The sequence below is a fragment of the Microtus ochrogaster genome, linkage group LG9, assembly GCF_000317375.1.
Source record: "Microtus ochrogaster isolate Prairie Vole_2 linkage group LG9, MicOch1.0, whole genome shotgun sequence".
In the NCBI taxonomy this organism is placed as follows: Eukaryota; Metazoa; Chordata; class Mammalia; order Rodentia; family Cricetidae; genus Microtus; species Microtus ochrogaster.
The window spans coordinates 35,977,700-36,003,346 of record NC_022034.1 but is presented as its reverse complement, the minus strand read 5'-3'; the positions used below and the strand labels follow the sequence as shown (position 1 = coordinate 36,003,346).

At 34.2% G+C, this 25,647-nt stretch overlaps 1 protein-coding gene across 1 annotated transcript in view; it reads left to right on the top strand.

Annotated features, from left to right (window-relative positions):
• Positions 1-9,601: 9,601 nt before the first annotated feature.
• LOC106144243 (triadin-like) overlaps positions 9,602-25,647 on the top strand; it is a 130,842-nt gene continuing 114,796 nt past the window's right edge. The window contains exon 1 of the mRNA XM_026787355.1: positions 9,602-9,638. Within this exon, the coding sequence (XP_026643156.1) occupies positions 9,602-9,638 (37 nt within the window). The remainder of the gene's footprint in view (positions 9,639-25,647) is intronic.

Sequence of the window (25,647 nt, the reverse complement as noted above, 5' to 3'; positions counted from 1 at the left end):
TATTTATATAGTTATAGCTATGCAGTTTTTGGTGGGCTTAGTAGTTCGTGTGCTATGACTAAATTTATGAGTACCTAGGATGCATATTTATTTTATGAGGTATATTCTAAGGAATGGTCAGATAATATTTTAACAATGTTTGCTTTTCATTATTTCAGCAGCTGCTAAAAAGGATGAAAAGAAAGAAGGTATGTTTTCATGTTTTACATAAAATCCCACTGTACCATTTGCTCGAACAATTTACCAATATTCAAACTGGGTGTGCCTGCTCTTTTTCCCACATTCCTATTGGATTACTGGAAATATTAAGCACCTGCATTTTGCACAAATGTGCCCTTTGTATTTCTGCTCGCCCAAGGGATGAGCTCCACTCTTAAAACAGTTTCAACATGACTTTTCTCAAGACAAAGTATAAATTATAGTCTGTCCAAATCGTAGTCCTCTTACTCTGTTGGAAACTTGATAAAGTTCTGTTGATTTGTAAAATGCAGAACCCTTTCTCCTTGAGTCCTTTTACATTGATCATACAGAAAAACCCTGACTTAACAATCTTCTTCTAAAGTCAATATAAATTATAGTCAATCCTTATCTACCACTTCCACACCCATTTACATTGGGGCAACATAGAGTAAACATGCCTCTTTAAACAAATTATAATGGATGAATTATTAAGGCAAACATTTCATCCAATACTGTTGTGATGAGAGTAAAGTAACATAAGGATAGAGAATACAACTTCACAAAAATAAAAAGACTGGAAGATAGTGTGTGTTGTGGTGAATCAGACAACAATTCTGGAAGATACTAAACTATGAGTGATCACGATGATTAGGCCACGTTTCTCCTGATGACCACATACCAGACTCAGACTTCTCTTCCAAGAGTGCTAACTTTTTTTTTAATAATAATGATTACAATATAAATGGTTTAGGGGGTTCATATGTCAAAAAAGTTGAGAAGATATTTACAATAACAATAATTCTAAAGTAAAGTAGAGAGAGAGAGAGAGAGAGAGAGAGAGAGAGAGAGAGAGAGAGAGAGAGCGCACAAGCCAGCAGAGGTCTATAGACATAATGAAGTCTAGCTATGGTTAATGAAGCATGGGAGAGAGAAGACTGATCTAGTTCCCATCATCCTCTTTTGGGAGATGTTTCCAGTGCACGTTCACACATTTGCAACATGTTCCACCATGGCTAATTAATCTAGGCTCATTTTTATTGCAAAAATAGCATACAGATATAAGAAAACACTTGTAATGTGGGAATGACATCTATATTCTCATTAGTGTTCATCTGATCAGAGAATATTAGGGAAAAAGGTTATATTTTATACTTAATTTTATTAGGATTTTATGTAATCACATTCTGGTGAAGTTCACAATTTGCTTCTATGAAACAGAAAGCAAAGAGTTAATATGCATGTAAAAGGAAACAAAACAAAGCCTTGCTTGTTATTTTAGGAAGACTCACACTCACACTATTATGATAGACAAATAGGACATATCACTGTGTTTCCTCTGCCATTTCAATATGTATGAATTCTCTATATAAATGCAGTAAATCTTTTCACACTGTTCTTCCAAATGATACCATGTATGTTCCCTTCTTAAACACTTTGGAAAGTCATCAGAGATGTCATAAGAACAAAGAGGTTGTAAGTTCCCAGCACAGTTGTATACAGTGTAAAACCTCAGAAATGTCTGCTTGTCTATTTTCCTGCTTTAGTGTTTTAGTAGTAAAATCAATTTATATTCTAATTTGGGTAAAGGAGTAATATTAATAACTGTTTTTGAGATAGTCATGAAAACAAATTAAACTTTGGTGTTTCTGTGAGTTAATTATGCTAAACTGATTTTTATTCAGAAATTCAGAAACTATAGAACAAAAATATTAAGAAAACCATGGTATATGAAGCAATAAAGCAATAATCACATTATAGTTTCATATATTTGAGCTGAATGATTGCCCCTAACCCATTGTTATGCCTCCAGGACATTTTCTAGTTTTGCTTTTGCTTTACTAATATACCTCAAATCAGTTTTCTTGAGAAATTCTCCAAATCCCTATGTGAGTAGCTTGAAATTTTTCCCATCGAAATTCAACTGTTGAAAAAAAGCAAAACACTTTTAATATAAGACTCCAAAACTCTACTGAACTAAGTTGCAGTTTTCCACTGGACCCTGACATTTAGTCTTTCATATACTTCAGGCTCATTGACCTCTCCATTGCTTTATTCTTCCTAAAAAATGAAATGAAAACTGTAATCTGAAATACAGCCTTCAGCCATGTCGTTGCTGCTTGCATGTCACTGTGATCTCATATGCTCTCAGGTCAACTAGGGTGATTGATCACCCCTAAAGAGCAGACAATTTTATAGTGTTCAGTGACTTCAGAGAATCCCTGAGACCTTTTCCATATTCCCCCAGCAGGAAAAAAAACAGCGTTCTAAAAATTTAAAATGCATTTTGTATTCTTCTTTCTCCTCACATGAATGTTTACTTAAATTTTCCTGAAGCTGAAGGATGTCTGACTTTGAAAGAGATTAAATGGCTAAGCAGAAATACCAATCCAACTGTCATCTCATAGGTCAGATGTTAACAAGATTCACAGAAGCATAGAATGTATAGTCATTCATCTCACAATTTTTTTTGTCAAAAGAATTATATATGCCATAAAGTGTGATATCAATGTTCATTGTAACAGATTTATTGTTGCTAATAATTTATAAGTATGTTTGAAACGTTCTCAGCTTACTTTTCAAGCTATCAACACCAATTAAAATAAATAGAAGCCGTTTGTGGTCCTTAGCGCTTGTTAGCCATTGAACGGAATCCTGAAGGGAAAATATTTGAGACTGTGACAGAAATAAATATCCTGCCCATACTAGTTTTTCATTCTACAATATTAAACTGTGTTAATTAAAACGTTTAAATCATTAGCTGTCTAAAATACTGACTGACTCCACTGTGACTGTAGAATGGAAACCTCCAATCTTAAACTGAAATTAAAGTTCTCAAGTCCACTTTTGAAGGCGTAAGTCACAAACAATGCCACAGCAGTTTGGGATTATGATTAATAGGGTAGTATTTATTTAAAGGGGAAAAAACTTACAGATCACCGTCAGCCCTCTGTACAACCAGGAAGGGAGTCTAGTCGCCGGCCGAGCAGGAAGTGAAGGGGGGAGAGAAGGAAGTGGCCGCTTTTTTAAAGGGAGAGAGACCACGCCCCAATGGGCTGGTATCTCAGCGGCTATAGGCTGGAGGAGCGAAAGGACCTCCCGCAACACACTTTCACCCTTGCTTTTCATACTTGCTGTCAGGCATACAACTTGGCAGCCCAAGACCACAGATCAAATAATTCGAGAGGTCAGGCATGGGAAGTCCTTTGGGACTAACACAATATATTACTTTCATAGATATAAAATATTAAAACTAGCTGAGGGTGCCTGCCTCATGCTGTCCTTCTCCCTCATGAAAACAAAATGAGATATTAATGTCAACAAACAAGTTTGAATCACTTCCACAGAAGCCAGTTCTTCCCATGATGATGCAATTTGGTGAACTAATGTTTGCTTCCTTGCATCCATGGCGGAAGACTGAGGTGGAGGTGAGAAAATGCCTTCAGAGTCACATGGGAGAGATGAAGGGGTCTTGGGAGGATTAGTCCCATCAGCTGGTCAAAAGTCTTCCACAAGGCTATGTTTTAATAGGACTACTAGGGATCCTATTAAGATTCAAGTCAGTGGAGTTGGCACTTTAGCTTGCATAGCTAGTGGCTATGTGCAAAGCTACTAGGATGCTAGGATAAGGATGTCACCCTACATGCTAACTCCTGCTCTTCCTTTATTACTTTAGGCAAAGTTGCTTTCAATATTGCATATATAATAATGTCATGACTCTGGTATTTTTGCTATATGAGCAGACCTTACTGTTCTGTTTCCTCCTATGAACAGAACATGTAATTGGTTTAAGGCTCCAGTGATAGCTCCTTTTTGTGAGAAGTTTGATCCTCTCACTTAAGAATACCGAACTAGCTGGGAAGTGGTGGCACACTCCTTTAATCCCAGCACTTGGAAGGCAGGGGCAGGAAGATCTCTGTGAGTTTGAGGCCATCCTGGTCTACAAGAGCTACTTTAGGACAGGCTCAAAAGCTACAGAGAAACCCTGCCATAAAAAAAATAAATAAATACTGAACTATAATCTGCCACTGAAGTCTGCTGGCATTGCTCTACCACTATGGGTTTCTTGTCCTCGTATGCTCCATGCTGCTTATATTTATTTTTCCTTCGTTTAAATTGATTGAGTCTATTGACAGAAAAGGCTATATCCAATTTACTTTTATCCATGTAAGGCTTAATTCTTTTTTTTTCTCAGAAATTAGGATTAAACCCAGGGTTTGCTAGGCAAACACTCTAGTATTAAACTGAATCCTCAACCCAATTAATGATGCTATGTTGTTGACACAGTGCTCAACAAATAAGCATTCTCTGAATAAATAAGTAATGTCTAAACTCTTAAATATAAAAGTCATAAGAACAATGTATAAGCAGCCATTTTTTCCCAACATATTAGTCAAGTAATGACGATGATTGGGTATTATATTTTTATGAGTTTTTTTCTAAAGTTGTTTGACTTTCTTTTAGGACCACCGATTCACATAACAAAACTGAGACTGCTAGACTGCGTATTGAGTATGAAAGCTTGGTCATTAGCATAGGCTTGTCCCATTAGCTCTTTTAACTTAAATTAACCTTTTCGTGTTGTTGTTTTGTAGGCGAGGGTGGCCTCAAATTCACAGAGATCCACCTGTCTCTGCCTCTCCAGTGCTGGAGTTGAAGGAATGCAGCACTACTGCCTGACCAAATTAACCTATTTCGATTCATCTGCATTCTGCCTGTGGCTCAGTTTCTCTATTCTGTACTATATGTTCTAACATACAGTGTCTCCGTGGCATGGCTCAGTTTCTCTATTCTGCACTATATGTTCTAACATACAGTGTCTCCGTGGCACCTCCTGTGCTCCTAGATTTTAACCGCAAGTTTCTCTCTTTCTTTGAAAGTTCTGCCTATTCTCTCCTGCCTAATAATAATTTGCTAAGTAACTAACAAGCAATATCAATCCACTCATTTTCATTGAATATGTACTAGGTATGTGTTGACTACTGAAAAATGTATGAGAAATTTCACATGGACCACCATAGACAGAACAAATGAGAAACTAAAAGCTAATTTTATGGACCCTTATTCATATTTAGAAACACTGACTTTTTATTACAAAGTTAATAAATACTCTAACCACAACCTAAGTATCAATGAAAATTAGATGTAGATATTTTGGTTTATATACCTGTCTATGCTCTATGCTTCAGAAAGAACCTCTTGACTTATAATGTTCATCCTTTGGAAAGAAGGGCAATTTATTCTTAAATAATTTTAAAAGTAGTCATCCTATTAACTAATTTAAAATAATTCTGAGGTTATGGAAATTTTATTGTTAACCAGTCAGTTGTTAGTTTAATCATATCTACAGTATCAATAATTTATCTTTGCATTTTCAGATTCCAAGAAATTGAAAAGAACTCCAGAAGGTATAAGAAATACTTTCTTTTTGGGTGTGTGTGAACAGGGGGGTTAGTACGTGGTACTTGATGAGCCTGCAAATAGCATTTTATCACTAAAAGACACGTCTAGAAGAAAATCCTGTATATAAAAGAGAAAGAGGGAGAAGATAGAGAAAAGAGCAAGGGAGAAAGTAAGACAAACAGAGCTCTCTGACAATATTGCCACTAGAAGTATTTAACAGTGACAAAAATAAGAGATCCAGAGCTGTAACTCAGGGACATCACACTTGTTTATCGTGCATAAGACTCCATGCTCAAGCTCTAGTAAACACAAAACACCAATAATTGTTCATATTTGCCTATCATGAACTATTTCAAAGATACGATTATTTTATGACTCTTAACAATGTTACATATCAAATACACAAATTTAATAAGTTCAATATCATTTCGACATAGTGTCATCTGTTTGGAATTGAAGTATACATTCTTTGTCTTGACTACAATCATGATCTATTTGGCAAATGCATCCTCTGTCTTCCGTAATTATGTATGTATAAGGTGTTTATGTATGTGTATTAAGACTACCGGGTATAAAACATTCAGGTCATTAAGCAGAATAATTCAAAACCTCTTTTGTTTCTGTCAATCAACTTATAGATCTACCTGGGATAATTAGTGAAACCTCGAAGCAAGATTCCCTGTGAAATTTAAAAGGAAAAGTCACGGGGAGGTGGGTTGGGGAGAGGCACTCTAGCCATTGTTTTGTGGCAAACATATCTCAAAATCTTTTAAGAGCAATTGTTCCCTGCTTCTTTTTCTTTCTACAGAACAATCCAAGGGGAAAAGTAAGGAAATGCATGCAACGCCTGTATAAATATGTTGCTTCTGCTATATATAATCACCCTGCTGGTACTGATATATTTATGTTTCAAATTTCTGTGTTTAATGCATGTGGACTCTATTTTTATTTTGATTTGTTTATTTTAGTGGCTTTACATTATTTATTGGTTTTCGGCATACTGGAGTATATGTAAAAAGGAGGTTATAGTAGCACAGAAACTATAACAATAATTCTCACTCATGTGGGTAGTTAATTCAAATTTTTAATTTCCTACCATAACCGCAATCCATTGATGCCCATAATATAACGCTTGTATAAGCTTAATGTTGTCATCTATTCCTGCCTCCAATCTTAGAAAACAGTGAGTGCTGGTTTCAAGACTCTTCCATATTATCTTTTTGTAATCTATAAATACCTTGGCTTGTTCACATTCCACCTACTATCAGCATTGTAAGACCATTGCAATAAAATTCTAGGGATCTATTTCTTAAGGATCTTCTACAATTATTCAACACACTATTGAAATTGCTTGCCAACACTTCAGTAAAGCTATATGCCTCCAGGTTTGTGTTTTGCAAAACTAAGATATATTTAACAAATATAAACTAAGGGACAATAAACTCAGCCATTAAAGTTACATACTTCTGAAATATAGAGATAGGATTCTGTTGACATTTAAAATTCTGCTTTAAGATATATATCAACTTAAAAAATCATGCATGTTTTGGTTGTACTGAAAATAAGGACACTGAAACACTATGTCATGAAAACTTATCTGACATGTCCTGTGGAAAGAAACATGAAATTATGCCACAAACCTGCCAGAGGGAGTAATTTATCTGTAGAGGCCTGGATAGATGAGTGTAGATAGCTGCTATGAGATCTGGTCCAAGGATTCAGAAAACATAACATAAACCATTGCACCTGCGTGAACATGGAGGCAGTCAAGGATTTGAAAATGTGGTTCATTTTTGTACCAACCACAGTTCCCCCTACATCCTTCCCCTCCTCCTGCTCCTCCCTAACTCCCTCATCACCTCTGCTCATTCCTCCGTGAGAGTAAGGTCTCCCATGAAAAGTCTACTAAGCCTGGCATGCCTGTTGATTGACTCAATAAAGATCATAATTTTTTTATTAAAAATTATATATGTGTACACACATATATGGTATACTTAGTATTGTGATCTAGTCAATGCTTTGTTCTTAGAAAACACTCAGTAGCTGTCATTTTCCAGATCTTTTCTATTACCTTTCTTCTTGTTATTTACAAATATTTTGCCATGTTAATATTCATTATCATACAAGAATTATAAACTCATTGGAATAAAGTTATTAGAGATCCAATTCTTAAGTCATTAACAATTGTTTGCATGTTTAAAAATGTATACACACACATATATAGTATATATATATATAATCTTTAAAGCCTTTACTTTGTTGCGTTTATGGGATTTAAAGTTTTTCCAGACTTATTGCATCTCCTTGGCAATCTTCAAGACACTAATGTATTTTATAAATAAACTTTCCTTCTCAGATATTCATTTATCATCCAACTTCTTCCCTTGCAAGAAAGGTTGTAGATTGTTGTTCTGCAGTAATTTGGAGGAGAAATTATATCCTTAAAAACAATTATTAGTCACTTACGAATTCACCTATTGTTTCTGCTTTATTGAGTAGACTTCATTTTTGTTACTATTATTGAATCTTTTAATTTGTTCAATCTAATATTTTTGTATTTAAGTTTTCTGTACTCAATTATAACTTATAATCTCATATTTAGTTTCAAATTATTCATAAATTAGAAGATATTTCTACTTACAGGCTAAAATTAACCCATGATGAGAAAAGCAGGATAGGAAGTATATCGACATTTTATAAAATCCTATATATTGACATTATATAAAAAATATATATGTGTATGTAATAGGATTTTATATATATAAAGAGAGGAAAGCTTTTTATTTCGTCTTTGGATATCATACATAGCCAGTGTTTGAGTTTGACAAAAGCTGAAATTCACTTTCAGTAATTCTTTGTTGTCATCACTTTATTATTATAAACATCTTTAAATATTTCAGTTAATTATTCAACTGTTAGTTAAACCATACACCCAGGACCTGGAAAGATGACTTATTGATTAAGAACACTTAATGCTTTTTCAGAGGACCAAGGTCTGGTTCCCATCACCCACATGGTGCCTTTCAACTATCTGTACCTCTGGTTCCAGGGGATCCAAGGCCCCTTTTCATATATAACACACGGTATGCATGTACACATATTAACAAAGCACTTAAATACAAAATAAAAATGAACATATGTTTAAAGAAACTAAAAATTAACATCACTCCCAGTTAACTGTCATTTGGACTTTAGTATGTTTGGTTTTAGCTAAGCCACTCAATTTTGTTTGTGCTCTCAGCACTTGGTCAAACCACTTGTTTTATTTACTTTACTGCTAGCTACTGTGTCAGAGCAGAATAAGTTGCCTAAACCACATACATCAATACAGGCTTGGAGAATAAAATTGTACAGGGTGAGTTTGATGCATTGGTCAGAGAAAACCATTGGGCACTCTTTCATCCTAGAATTCGGTTTATAGAACTCTTTCAATGCAAATATCTTCCTATCTTTCAGATTGAAATCTCTGTCTTGCTTTGCTTTACCATGCCTATATGTTATCATCACTTGAGAATCTTTAAATTAGAATAGGAAAATAAGCAACAGAAAAATAGTCCTTATTAATAGGTCAGTGTCAGCTTGAGGCGCGAATCATGCCTTTTCATCATCTAATGTGATGGGGGCGGGCATCTCTGAAGGAAGTGCCACCTAACGAGGATCCTAGTGTAACAGGCTTTGTACACCCTGGCAAGTGTGTTTGTTTCCACTGGCCTTCTTCCTTTATCTTAGTGCTTAAATTTTCTCATCAAAGTTCTTATTGTCACTAAATACATAGCTAAGAAAATACTTGGCAGAAGCAGTCCATATAAAATGGACCCAGTTTCAACTTCCTATAATTTATTTTAAATCAACTATAATTATACTCTGTGCTTACTTTGTATCCAAACTTTAATTCATGTTAATATAAAATAAGAGCAAGCTTAATATGTTGCATTCTTTAAAAATCTATATTATTTTTCTTGTAATACTTCAGAAAAACTTCCTTAATATTTAGAATATTTCAGTGCAATGCTAGGGGAACATGCTCAATGAACAAGGGATAAAGCGCTATACTGAGGGTGAGATATTAATCATTTTGTGACATTCATGAGTTTCTGTGGTCTAACATTAGCAATGTATGTTTGTTTACATTACTAATCTTATTTAGAAAATATAAAAGAATAATAATATTAACAATGGTAATATGTTTTAGAACAGGAAAAGAAAGAAAAGCCCACAGAACCAGGTAATTATTTTAATGTTTTTCTGCTTTTTTAAATTATTTATTTGGTACTTGAAAACTGAAATTTAATGGATTATCACAGATCAGTGATTTTCCCCTTCTTTTCTTATTTCACACAGCAAAGTCACCAAAATTGGAATCTCCAGGTGAGTGAGATTGGAGTAGCTCAATCAATTTTACCCATGTCAAGCCTGAATTGGGATTATAAAGGCAATACCAGATTAAGGCAGGAAATCTGTCATCTCATTGTCTGTTTTCTAAGGTCTTGACAGAATCAATATCAGTACAGTTTGAGAGGATGTAAATTGAATACTGTGTTCTTCCTTTTTTGCTAAAATAGTGTCTATGAACTAGCAGTATCAGGTCCCCCAACAGGTTGCTAGTATGAATATCTAGTCTCCCCTCAGACCAAGTAAGTCAGAATCTACATCTTAGTAAGATCACCTTTCATCCATTTGGGCAATATTTGAGAAACACTATTGTTGGAAAAATCACCCAGCAAAAGCAACCTGTGATGAAGGGTTTATTTATCTTAGAGTACAAGGGTATAATCCATCAGGACATAGGAGAGCTCAATGCACTAAGTTACCTGTGATGAAGGGTTTATTTATCTCAGAGTACAAGGGTATAATCCATCAGGACATAGGAGAGCTCAATGCACTAAGTTACATCGTATTCACAGTCTGCATGGAGAGAATAATGACCGCTGGGTCTAGCTCAGGACCACAGCTCGTGGGTGCCCATGATTACCATGGGTTTCCCTCTTCAACTCATCTGGTTTAGATAACCCCTCACTCACATGCCCAGACAATTATTTCCTCAGTGGGTCTCGAGTCCAGGAAGCTGATGATCAGCAACGACAATCACCAACACTGGTTTCTAGATACACTTACGATTAAAGCAGACAAGAGAAGGCAAGAATAAAACAGTTCTGTGAATGCTCTCCTCACATTGTTTTACTTTTGAAGCACAAGATTATCAACTCCTGAAAATGTTCTCTCCTATTCATAGTGTTGATTAACAACATTTTGGACTGCTCTGGAGTGTTTCTCTCAGTATAGCAACATCCTAAGATTAGAAAATTAGAACCAGTCAACCAGACAAATAAAACAACTGAAATTAAAAGTACAGATAATGTGGACACAAAATCATTTTCTTAAGGTTTTCTAAAATTTAACCAGTTCAAATAAATTATTCCAGTTGATAATTTCTGAAATACTTAAATACTTTCAGTTGACCTTGCCTTAAACGCTACCTATAGCTTTTTCTTGGTAGTTTTTATTTTATTATTTAAAGTTATTTACTTTATTTTACTATTCAAAGAATGTAACTGAGGCTTTTGTACACAGTCTCTCTGCGTGTGTGTGTGTGTGTGCTCTCACGCAAATGTGTACAGGACATATGAAGATGTGTGTATACAAGATGTGAGTGTACACGTTTGTGCAGGCAATGACTTTTGGAGAGTGTGGGTGTGAAGATGTGTGTATGTGCAGAGGGTGTGCATGTATGCAAGCGAACATTTCCTTAATTATTCTCTCTGCTGCTCCTATCAGATTTCATTGTATTTAAAAGGAAACAACATTCATTTAACATTACGTCACTAGCCAAGAGAATACAGCTAAAGCCTAGCATATCTTGCTATAAGTATTCAAACCTACGTTTCTTATTCTTTGGCCAACTTTGTAATACCTCCTGATATGAACAAAGTCTGCTTGGACATCTTTTCAACTTCAATAGCAGTTTTTTTTCTTATGGTTATCATAGTTTTTAATATGCTGATTTAATTCCCTTTTGTTTTCTGGGCTTTAAAGCATCAGAAGACAGAGGATACAGATGGGATTTAGCTTTTTATTCTCAAAAATGACTTTTATAATTCCAGATACACAATGGACACTTTATAACAGTTTATTAGTTGAGGAGATGAAAATGAAATAGAGTAATAATTGGCTATAAAGTATAAAAACTGAATAATTTTCAGACACGTAATTTAAGAGATGAAATAATAGCATGTTTCATTATTTCACAATAACAGTCAAATTGCTACCACTCAGAAAAGTGATGCTTTGTCTGCATTATAGATTGGTGCCTATTTATTCAGGAGTGCATTCCCACAGTAATAATGAATACATGCTCATATTTATACATATATATGGTAGACAAAGATAGAGCATAAATTAAGGAAAATATGCAGAATTATACACAAGAATTGATATGAGCAATTTTGACGGATCAGTATTATTCCTATGTATTATCACTAACTACAATAGTCTGCGGTCACTGTATGCACATCTGATGGTGTGGGTGCAATGCACCAACTTACTAATACTCAAGCATTTTCATTTGGTTTTGCTTTAATTTTAGAGACAAAGCCTTTCTATGTAATTCTTTCTGTCCTAAAACTCACTATGTATATAAGGCTGGCCTCAGACTCACAGAGATGCTCCTGCCTTTGTCTCCCCAGTCCTGGGACTAAAGGTGTACAACACCATGCCTGGTTAATTAAACATTTTTTTTAAGAAAGTGGGAAACTCCCATGAATTTACAAGGATTACTCTAGCTAAGACTCCTAACAATGCCTGAACTGACCCTCTCCATTGATCAGATTGGTGACTATCCCAAGCATCACCAGAGCGCTTTCATTCAGTAACTGATGGAAACAGATGCAGAGATCCCCAGACAAACATTAGGTGGAGCTCAGGGAATCCTGTTGAAGTGAGGAAGCCAGAAGTGTCAAGGACATCACAAGAAAACCCACAGAAACAACTAACCTGGGTTCATAGGAACTCACAGTCTGAACCAACAACCAGGGAGCCTGCATGGGACCAAGCTAGCCCTCTACATATATGTGACAGTTGTGTAGCTTGTTCTGCTTGAGGAGCTCCTAACAATGGTAGCAGGGGTTGTTCCTAATGCTTTGGCTGGCTCTTGGAAACCTATTCCTCATAGTGATTGCCTTGCCCAGCCTTAATACAAGGGGTGGTACTTAGTCTTACTGCAACTTTATATGTCATGCTTTGTTGATGCCCTCGATACTTTCTGAACAGAAAGAGGAGTGAATTGAGGGAGAGGACTCAGAGGAGGGAAGATGGAAGGAGAGGAGGAAGGAGAAACTGGTTAGGATGTGAAATAAATAAAATAAATTTTAAAAGAAAGTAGAATTACTGGATAATTTTTTAAAAAAATAATTTATGTTCTTTGGGACAGTCTTATAGATTTGGGAACATATATTTGTCTAAACATGGAAGCAATCAGGCTGTTTGATAATTTTTGAAAGTAGAGTAAATACAGCACAAGCAAATACTGAAGGTGGTATGAACTCACTTTCTACAGCTTCCCAAATCTTTGGACTTTGAAATTCATTTTAGAGGACCACAAAGAAAACTACAAAGCTGCATTTTCTCCTCAGATCTATTTTTTTCAGTGTTATACTTGCTATCTCCCAAACAACTATATCTCAAAGTTATTTAAAGTAAAAAAAAAGCTACTAATTAATGAAAACTGCTTTTTTTTTCTTCTCATTGCAGCTCCAAGTGAAAAACCTGGGAAAGCAAGTATGTGAATTACTCACCTGCATTTTCTTCTGTAGACCTTGTTAACACTTTTTTGTGTCCCACTTGTCCATGTTTCTATATGATTAATTGTTATGGTGAAATAATGTGCAAGATAACGCAGCTGGCTTTCTTTGTGTTTGTCCTAATGAAAATTTGTCAGTGAGCATCAGTTTTGTGAGTTTTCAGTAATTTAGACCATAGTTCCGTATTCTGTCACATCTGTTTTTGCATCCCATAGAGATAACAACGGTTCCATTATTTTACACATTTCCGAATTAACTATTCAAAGATCCTAACTATTAGTACCTTGATCAAGCTTCTTAGCAATGTACTTTGTCTACCATGATAGTTGACATTTCAATGGAATATAGCCTTCCTAAAATTTTATTAAGATTTCTTTTGTAGAGTTTCACTTTTCTTAATGTTTATATCCTCATATTTGGAAATTATTCTGAAAACGTATGACAGATGCATCAGTTGCAGATCTTGAAACATTCTTAAGGAGAAATGCTTGTTTGTTGCTTATTATATTTTAGTTTGATAAAGTAGTTATTTCAATACTGTTATTAATTGATATTAAGTGCAATATGAGGCATTTGCTTTTAGGAAAAATACTAACTTCCTTATGCTTTATCTATAAGATTAATAATAGAATATATGCTGCATACACTATAGAATGAATTTATATTTTTATTTTAAGTTGAAGGTGAATAAACATTGATCCTGGTACTGACATATAAAGAAGCCCTTTATTTTATTTAATGTTTTATTTTTTAAAACAGTATATGATTGACAGATATATCACAGAATAATTGAAATATTTGGTAGTTTGATGTCTTTTAAAAAATAGAATATTGCAATTTCATTTGTTCGCAAAGACATTAAAACGTTAGAGATATTGAAAAAGAGTAGCTCAGGGTTAGAGAAATGACTCAACAGTGGAAAATACTTGGTGCACTTACAGAAGACTTGAGTTCTTGAGATCAGTTCCCAACACCCATCTTGGTTCACAATTATCTATAACTCCAGTTCCGGATCATCTAATGTCCTCTCGTAATATCAATGGGCGTTCAAAATCACGAACACACACACACACACACATATGCAATCTTAAAAAAATTAAAAAGTACTTTGTTATGACCTATAATTCTGTTTATATTTTCATGTAAAACAGTAAGTTTAAAGCTGAATGTAAGGCTAACAGAAACTTTGTATTATAGATTGTTTAGTATGCTAAACCAGGGAAATGCATAATCAAGAAAATGTAGAAAGTGAAACTGATAATTTTGCATTGCTCATAGAAAACTTTAGATTGAAAATTACTCAGAAAATTAACATTTCTCATGAAGAAATGTAACATACAGATAAAAATATTCATCCACAAGAATAAAATCTAGAATTATGTCCATCTGTGCAGCACTGTCCAATCACATTTTGAAGAGCTAAGCATCTTTTGCAGAAAACTAGTAAACTAGCTTGCCAAATGATTTAAACCCAATATAAAATTTAAAAAGTGTTAGTACCCAACCACTTATGACATGTGGGATTAAACTGAATATTAGTCTTCACTTTAAATTAATTTAAAATGATTCATAAGCCCTTGTTTCTTAAAATTATCTATTGTAATTATGATTAGACATTTATCTTGAAATTGGCCTTTTAGGTATTGAAATCATAAAATAACAGATTTTACTAAGCTACTGTAGACTATAAGGTTACTGTAGACTATAAGTTTAATGCTAAGGGGAAAGTTGCATAAATTATGGATATTTTTGAAAAGTCTTTAACTTGACAATATAATGTGTTGTGAAGTTTCTAGGTATTACCAGAGTATCTGGTGTGTTATTTTAAGTCATAATAGTATGTAAGACAATTAGATATATAGGTAAATGAACATAAAGCAGATATGTATGTGATTCCATATCGTGACACTGAATTTAAAACCAAAGATGAGATTAAGAGAAGAAAAGTTCATGGAAAATTAATTTTCCTTAACCCTGGATTCATAGCTACAAATTAGATTGAGTTAATAGGGAAAACCCATCTACCCAGCTCCTGAACATTAAGTAATATCACTGTAGGAGACACACTTATCAGTTTGAAGCAGAGGCTTTCGTGGGTCCTATGATCATTACAAAAGATAGAAACTGTCCGAGTTTCAATGACACGTACTATTAAGGGGATCTTAATGTCCCTGCCATGCTGTGAGGTGAAGGTGATGTAGAAAGAGTGTCTTGGGAAATACAGAAATGTCAGGCCTGTTGTAAGGAGGAGGCTGCTTGTTTGTCCCAGCTGCCCAGAACCAAAATAGCCACACAGAAACTGTATTAATTAAAACACTGCTTTGCCCATTAGCTCTTGTTGACTAACACTTACATCTTAATTTAACCTATTTCTATTAATCTGTATATCACCATGTGGCCTACCAGCAAAGTTTCAGCAGGTTTATCTCTGGTGGTGGCAGCTTCATGGCACCTCTTTTGGACCCTACCCTTCTTCCTCCCAGCATTCAGTTCTGTCTTCCCCAAGTACCTAAGTTCTGCCCTATCAACAGGCCAAGACAGTTTCTTTATTCATTAACCAAAAAAAAAAAAAAAGCAGCACACAGACAGAAGGACCCCCACACACCACAGACCTACATTTAGAGTTTCTGAAAGTTAATATAAATTATTTTGTACATCTGGATTCAAGCCAAAAATGCCTCCAAACACCCATTTCTTCCTCCACCCACTTGAATGTATATACTACATTGAACATTGGATATTATAGTGCTGAGACTGACAATGATTGTTAACAGGTGGGATTTTAGAGAACTGATTGTGTAACATATGCATTACCATTCATGGTAAATTTCAAAAGGACATTATGTTCCCACTACTTACTAAAATACATTTAGACATCATCCCTATTTTACTGTGAATGGTCACACCAAGCACCAGTGCTTTGAAGGTCTTTGTAAACATTGCTTTAGTTGATTCTTTTCCTATTAATTCGAGGGCTTAGAACACCTAGTTCATATTATCCAAAACTATTCTCTGGTCAATTGTGCTATGAAGAAAAAATTTACCTTAGACAAGACAGATTGAAAATTTGCTTATATAAATTTATTTGAAATATCAACAATGAACTATTTTTTACCCTCCGATTTTACCACTGAACATATTTTTGTATGTTCAGACAACAAGCAGAGGTTGTTCTATAGAACTTTACTCCTCTACTAATGTAGTCTAGAATTATTTGAGAACAGACAGTATGCAGAATTAAAGATTAAGGGAATTTTGAATTTAGGCATTTATCATTGAACATGTGTTTGGAGGCATTTATACCAAGATATTGGATAAATTATTTTAATAGCACTGGACTATTTCTTTTAAAAAAAGCATATAGTTTTATTCTGATTTAGTAAATTAGTGGTTGTAGATTCTCTCGCAGTGACCATGATTTCATAGAATAGTTAGCTAGAGTTAAAATACCAGGCATGGTATTCCTTTTGTTGAGTGGATATTAAGACCAATTACAGAGCCTTTGGTTACTGCCAAGGTATGTGTGATACTATTACACTTGTAAGAATGTCATGCCATGCTGATTATTGATGTGATTCATAGGTATTACTTGTGGATGGGACTCTTGATTACTTCTCTTATTTGGAAGCTTGCATGTACTTTCTGTTACCATAGAAGCTAGGCTTTATGGAGGGGACATTCAAGTCAGCTCTAGCTCAAGGGCCTCTGGATCCTGTTTTTGAAGTGCATAGTGTCTTCAGAAATAGAGATCCACCTTCCACCTCTTGTATTAGCCAAGGCCAAGAGCTGTATCTTAGATAACTTTAACTAATAACTCAAAAGAGATTTTTCATGTCTGGTATTTAAGTTTGTGTTAGGTGGCCTTGGACTCTCAGAGTGAGTGCCAGCAGCACAGATGAGAAAACTTAATTAAAACTACAAAAGTATATGGAGAAATATATGAGTGTTCTTCTAGGATGGGGACTTTTAAAACCCTATAAAAAGTCTAAGCCATAAATTTAAAATCAAATTATAAATATAAAATTTATAATAAATACTGATATTAAGATCTTTGTTGTTAGATAATGCAAGTGATAGTAATATACAAATGTTAATAACATCAAAAGTATAAAAATATGATAATAATGAACAACTCAAATAATGAAATGTTGATAATGTGAGATGGGGAGCATTACAAAGATTTAGTATCTCATCTTATTTTCTTTCCCCCAGCCCAGAAAATTGTAGAAAGTTTGTCTGCCTTTGCTTTGAAATGGAAAACCATGTTCTAGAAATACATTTCATTTTATATCTTTGGTTTGGCCTTCTCATTTTCCTTACCAGATAATTCATATAACTTCAGTGGAGCAAAAGTTTTGTCTTTTAAATAGTTACTGTTTCTTGCAGCAACAACTGAGTTGAGCATTTATATTACCACTAATACTTAATAATACTTACACCACCAGCTATTCAGTCAAATATCCTTCACCACCTAGACAATTAAAGAGTGAACAAAGAAGGGCTTTACAAGTTCTTCCCTAGCATTCATAAATCACCTAAACTGTGACTATATACACATAATCTAATATATTTTTGTGGAATAAGCTACTTTTTATCGGCACTACTTACATAAGAATACAATTTTGATATCACAGAATTATACCTCTCTAAAGGAAGTTTACATAAGGTTAATTTATCAAAAAGCAAAAAGTGATAAAAGTGTTTTGAAGTTCAGCTTTCTCTACAGCTTGCTTTTCTCTCTCCTAGACAATATATGCATTTTACGTTTTGATTATCTGTGTTTTTGCCTGACTATATGTTATTATTCTGAAAACTCTGATATCCATTGCTTACTCTTTGTATAACTAAATTTGCAGAAGCTGAACGATCCAAAGAAGAGATTGCAGATGCCTCAACCAAAAAGGGTAAGCACAACAGAAAAGTCCTGATATGACTATAATTGATCTTGAAGCTTGTAACTTAGTTTGTGTAGTGTGTTGAGAGGAACTTTGCCTGCCAGTTCTGCTATTTCACTGATACAGAAACCAACTTTGCATGGTGCTTGTAGCATCTACACTAACCACGTTTTATGTTTAGTTCTCTAATGTACTTAGTCCTGATCCTCTAGAGATATAAATTAATGTTTGTAATTGTATTCAAAATACAGTTTTTGAAAATATTTATAAATATATTGCTTAAACCCAATATGATTTCAGTCATCCATAGGATATTTGAGTACACCACGCTACTTTAAAATAGCAGGTATTACATATATTAAAATTTGACTAAGAAGTCTCACATAAAAATGTTCATTTTATGTGAAAATAATATGGAATTAACAAATATATCCCATGAAATGCTAACATAGGACATTTAGCTTTGAGAAACACAATAGGAAGTTTGTAGAGAAATCAGTAATTCTAACAATGTCTTTAAAAGTATCTCATAGGAATATTTAATATGACTTACCTTCTTTATATTTTCACGCTTGCAAAAATCTACACATACACCCTTACATACATATTCTACTAACATGATATTATGTGTACAAAAAGAACACATACATAAAAATTATAAAAACTAATAAAATATACATGACGCCTATTTGCATGTTTTTTAACATTATATGTAAACATAAATTAATGTTCCACACCCATGAATGTATTGCTAATTGATATGCATAATATATACATGTTACTATTTGATATACATAATATGTACATGTTACTGTTATACATAATATATACATAAATTGATTATATATAATATATACACAAACATGCTTATATCATTTTATGTAAGAGATAACATTATGTTTAATTGATATAATTTTACCATAAGTGAGAGAATTCTAAATTAGCATAGCTTCATATGGTATCATATTCTGAAATTGACATGCCTATTAATACTGTGTGATATAAATGCAGTTGTTTCAGAATGAATGATATCATGGTATTATGAAAAAGCTAAGAATTTAGACAATAAAAAAGTTATTAATCTGGGCATGGATACAAGGATTTCACATGCTGTCAACAAATGCATATTAGAAAGCAAGATGGAAGATGAAGGCAAGATATATTCAGATCTGTAGCTAACAATGACACCAACACTGTGTCCAGAAAGCAGCAGATGTTTTTCTTTTATAATATGATTGCAGATAATATTATCTGGGTAATTAGTGGTTGTAGAAAAGAATGTGATGATGATTTAAAAAAAACAAATATTAAGCTACTGGTATCAGATTCTTACATGGATTGAAGTATTTTACCTTGAGTATTAGGGCATAAATACAAATATTGACAATTTACAATTCAACCATGTAAAAGCCAGAGTAAATCATGATATGAAATCAAAACTGTATAATCAGTTATGGAACTCATCAGAGTCCACAACTAATAATGTCATGATTTTATAGCATGGCCACTATTTTTGTTGGAATGAGCTTGCTGGCTAAGTTTTTGGAGTCAAATGACAGAAAACAATCTACTTATAAATAAACATAAGATATTAAAGCCAACTTTTTTGCTAATTCATCTTCTGTCTCAATTTTTGTTTTAAGTATGGTGGTACATATTAGTTTGGCAGAAAATGAAAAATCAACAGAATCACACATAGCTTTTAAAGCCATTACAAATAAATTTAGAGCTGGGCAGTGGTGGTGCACGCTTTAATCCCAGCACTCAGGAGGCAGAGACAGGCAGATCTCTGTGAGTTCTAGGCCAGCTTGGTCTACAAGAGCTAGTTCCAGGATAGGCACCAATACAACAGAGAAACTTTGTCTCGAAAAAATAATTAAACAAGCTCAGGGAGGGTCTTACATTATTAACAAAATTACAAAACAGCTTTAAAACTGATTTTTATCATTTGTTAATTACTATACACATTCTTTTTCTCTAAAATGTAGTACATTTATTATTCTCTCATGTATATGGCATCCACAGCATTTAACACCTTATAATGTCTCATAATTAAATAGTATAATTAGTGGCTGTTTTTTTTTCCAAGTTGATTTTGAGTTTGGAACTGTATATGATAGAGTGAGCACTGTTGATTTTTTGATCATTGTAAAATTTTCAAAGTCATGAATAATTCAACTATAGTTCAGTAAGTGAGCTATAATGTTCTAATTTATCACTTGCATGAAATATTTTGCTTTAATACTTAATTGAAGATACATAATATTAAATCCTCATTTGATACCATCTGTTTTGAAATTCACAATTTTCAATTAATTTTCATTTCCATTCAAAATAATCCTATGGATACAATACTAAGAATAAATTAAAAGAAAAGATGAGGGTTAATTCTAGATTTAAGAAGGTAAGATATTGGGAAAGATGTACTTTATTTTTGCTACTTGAAGAAAGTTTTCAGCAAAACTATAGTTCTAGTCTGAAATCTAACAGGGAGATAAATTCAGAAGTGACATGGCAGTTTAAAATGTATTCTTTCTTGGAAAACATCAAAAGATTTGCTCTGCAGTGACCTCAGAAGTTAGCCTTTAATAACAGATATCTTTCCAATGGGAGAAGGATGTATAAGAGCATCTTTGGTCTAAGCAATACAGGGAGACAAGGCAATGAGGCTTTTCAGGATGTATATGAGGATCAGTATACCTCAGGGGGAGTCCCAGGTCTCAAAGAGGCACGCAATTGTTGTTGTGGCTCATGCCGATGGTGAGTCCCTTGCTAAAGCAATGAAATCTGTTAGTCCTTAAATAATTCAAGTCCATAGCAGGAACTTTCAGTTTATCTCTGCTATGCGTGTCTTGTGAGGAGTTTATAATGTGAATTAGTCTTCAGTTTCTCTTCATAGTCTTTGAACTTTATTTATGAAGTCTTTGCACACTTTTACTGTATACACACTGTTTGTTGGTATCCCAGAGATTCTGCTATTAGCTGAAGCATATATTCTTTCCTTGACTTATGATGTAGCCATGTGAAGATACTGCCCTATATTCTAAATATTAGCATTGTATCTCCATTTTGGATTTTACTATTCATTTCAGGTTTCTGTTCTCGACTGTTCAATTAAACAACTTCGGATTCAACCCTCCTCTACTCAAACTGGCTAATTTTTCCTCCCTCACTTGCTTTCATTAAACACTCTATACTTTGAAAAACAATTTTGAGTTTTCTTATTTTTACTACTTGGTTAGTTAAACCATCTTAATGTTTGCAGTCTATAAAATTTCCTGTTTATGTTAATAAACATACTGTCAACACATTTCGATCTTCATTGTCTTTTATCTGACCTACTGTCATGATCAAATGACTTCACTTAAATGTCAATGTTTGTATTCAAACTCACTAAAGTCATAGTAAATCATCAAAGCCACAGCACTGAAAAAAACACTTTATTTAACTTCTCTTTTCTCCAGCCATTCATAAGATGAGGTCCAGCTTCATTAACATGATTAATAGAATTCCCATGACCTGTCTGCCATGCCTTTATCTAAATTCACTTTCAGACATGGACAACTTTATGTATATAATAACACTATATTGCACATAATTCTAAATATAACTATAAAAGTTAGCAGATTGGATGTAATTAATAAATACATCATCTGATAACTGATAAGAAAACATCATTACTATTTTTTCTACCATATGTACCCAAAGATCTAATATCAATATTACTTTTCTGTCTACAGATATTTTGCATTTTGTTGATTCAGTCATTCTCATTTTTAAACGGTACCTTTAAAATGATAGTGACCTTTGGGCTGGTTACATTAAATACAGCAAAATAACATGTTATTATTCCAAGGCTAGGTTGTAGTATGTAAGTGTGATATCAGGGACTTTTGAAACTGTATACTACAACTCCCCTGTTAACCAAAATCCTATCATCCTCCACATTTAGATAATACTCATTGCCTATGATGCTAATGGAGATATTAAACTTCATGGATGATGATTAGCAATTAAGGAGAGATGGGGGATTTTGGTTTTTAAGGGATATTTAAAAGAACAATAATGAAATCCAGCAAATAATGAAAATACAGCAAACTATGTTTTACTCCTGATTCAGCATAAGCTTAGCTAAATCCATCATTACAGTCTAGGGATGGATGCAGCAGTCCATTAGGATTGCACAGTAGAATGAGTTGTCTGCTGCAAAGCCTCGTAACTGGGATTCGATCACCAGAATTTGCAGGGAAGAAGGAGAGAAACCACTCAAGCAAGTTGTTCTTAGGCTTTTACAAACACTCTGGACAGCATTCATGCCCTGTCTCCAATAATAAATAAATAAGTAAATAAATTTAAAGACAGCTATTTTTTACATTAATTGTGTTCTCTGAAGTTGTACAATGAAAGTCTATTCTTTTTCCTTCCTTCCTTTATTTGAAGATAAATATCTTCAAATGTAGAGAAAATAAAAACTCTTCTCCCAACATCAAAGAATGTTTTCTTTCATATAGAAAGAAAAATTGATTAAGACTTTCTTTTGTTTTTATTTTGTTTTGTTTTGTTTTGTTTTTTTTTTTTTGACTTTTGTTTTTCGAAAGAGGGTTTCTCTGTGTAGGTTCGGTGCCTGTTCTGGGACTAGCTCTTGTAGATCAACCAGGCTGGCTCAAACTCACAGAGATCCACCTGCCTCTGCCTCTCTAATGTTAGGATTAAAGGCATGAACTGTCACCGCCCTGCTGATAAGGACTTTCTATTGACTCCTCACAGGGAGAAAATCTACTTGCTAAGAATTCATTGTTTATTCACCATAAAATAAGGCTTGATGAATTTGCATTAAATTAGAAATGCAAAGATAAACATAAAATTCAAAATGCCATTTTTTTTCACATAGATACTCAGGATTTTCAGTGATCTTGTCTGAAATATGGCAGGGAGGATATTCTAGAGGGTCAGAACCAATAGCATTTGTATATTATAAAACAGGATTCATTGGACTGGCAGCCACAATGGTAATTGAGTAGGTCAGTGTTGGTTATCTCCATTCTACAGAGGCTGAGAACCCTATAGATACTGAGTCATATAAGCTGGATGCTTCAGCAGACCCAAGGTGAAGCTAAAGACCTGAAAGACTCCTATTAGTGACTAGTATGTCTATTTAAGCTATTCATTTCATATTTTCTCCTTCCATCCTGAACAAGCACCTCAACAAGACTTCCTTCTTTACCTGCAAAAGTGTCAGTCCATCAAAATTAGTCTCTCTGGAGCATTACATGAAGGAATGCAAAACCATACTAGCTTTAAATATTTTTTTAAGTAAGGACAAACTACATCCTCTTCCATCATGGGAATGGTCAAATAAAAAATATCTGTTTACCATTTCACTGGCTGCTCACCCTGTGGCATAGTATCATGTTAGGGGCTCAGTAAAAGTCTTTGTTACAGACATGTTTGACATTCTGTAGTATCCCTCAGTTGAGCTTTGGTGAGTAAAAGTCTATGTTCTTGAGCCCAAGTATAACCTCTATCTCTGCCTCTACATTATCTTTGCTCTTTAGTTCATAGGAAAATCATAATTATATGCAGGTCACCACTATCTACAGAACAAGTAATCCTAACTACTTGATCATGGAAAGTCACTGTTTGGTAAGAATTTACACAACACACAAGTATCTTTACATCCTTTCATGTACTCAGCCATACAGCCAAATTATCTACAAATTTGAATCACTATACAATCACACTCTAGGCCAATTTTCCTTAGAAGAAAAATATATGGCCCAGTGTGCTGCCTGAAGTTCTGTCCAGTCTCTAGAATTCTCCTCACTGATGCCTTTCAAAAAGGTTTAAGGAAAGGGCTCTAATTCTTCAGGTGTCTGCTTCTAGTTGGTGCCTGCAGAATATATAGAATCATCTGTAATTTGGACTCTGATCTTTTCTTCTTCAGTAAATGAGTAAATGTGAGACACATTTTTTGAAGCCATAGGTGCAAGGCTGGGGACAGAAGGCATGTAACAGTTGTAGGGAAAATAGATATTTGAGCACTCTTTATGCAACTCATTGTGCATTCTCCTCAGGGCAGATGACATACACACACACACACACACACACACACACACACACACATATATATATACATACACATTTGATGATGGAGGCTGCTGTGCTTACCCAACTTTATGTCTTAGTGAGCCAGGTAACATAGAGCTCACAGTGGACAATTTGAATTGCGTGTTAACATGGTGACTTACTGTCCCGTATTTAGTTTCCTCTAAGGCCAAGTGGCAGGTCAAGAGCTGTCTATTCAAGAGAGTTTTTTTCTTTTCATAATATGGTAAAAGCTTGCTCATGAAATCCAAGGGCCTCATAGTTCTCCTGTAGAGGCCTACTAGACCCTCTGAACAGTATCACTAACTGCCACTAGTACCTCCAATCCTATTAGGTCTGCAGGATCATATGTCTGATCTGGGCATACTACAGAGCATTCTCTTCTTCCGGGCCTACACTACCAAATAGAAACATTTAGAGTCACTGGGTTTATTAATCAGAATAACATCCACAAATGAGGAATGTTCTGCATCCAAATTCCAAGTAAATCTATTAAATATAGCAATTCCTTCTTGATGGTATGAATTCCCAGGTGCAACAATTTATCCTTCACTTTAATATCAATATTTAAATGCCCCACATCACTGGACCTACAGAAATTTTAGTGATGTAGATGACCCTTGAATTTTTACTGGCTTTATCTTCCATCCTCTGATGCACATGTATGTTACCAAAAAGCAAACAATAGTTACTACCTCTTGTTAATTCAGTCTAATCAACATGTCATCATCAATATGATAGGCCACTTGAAGGTATGGGGGTGCAACATCCCTATAAGTTATGATATAGGACTAAAAAATCACAATATTCTTGAGTCATGTTGTCTGTTACTGAGACTCAAGATATTCTTTTGTTCATTTGTTCTGAAATTTTTCTGCTTATCAGGATGGAGCAAGAATTTAATAGGCTTCCTAGCTACTTCACTTCTGTGAATATTAAAATGAACTAGCCAGTGGTATAGGTGAGGACATTTTGACTTTCTTTTCCTCTGTTTTCCAATATGGTAATGAAATTCACTTTGCAATTTGTGAGTTTAGTGAGCTACTTATTCATCGCTAATGTAGGGCCTTTTTTATATTTAAATTATCCGTGTTTTCTTGAGAATTAAAAAAAAATTATTAATTCTGTGAGGCTTCTTTAAGAATCACATTAACACCCCTACCCCTACACCTGCTCCCAGCATCCTTTATCTTTCTTTCTTTCTTTCTTTCTTTCTTTCTTTCTTTCTTTCTTTCTTTCTTTCTTTCTTTCTTTCTTTCTTTCTTTCCTCT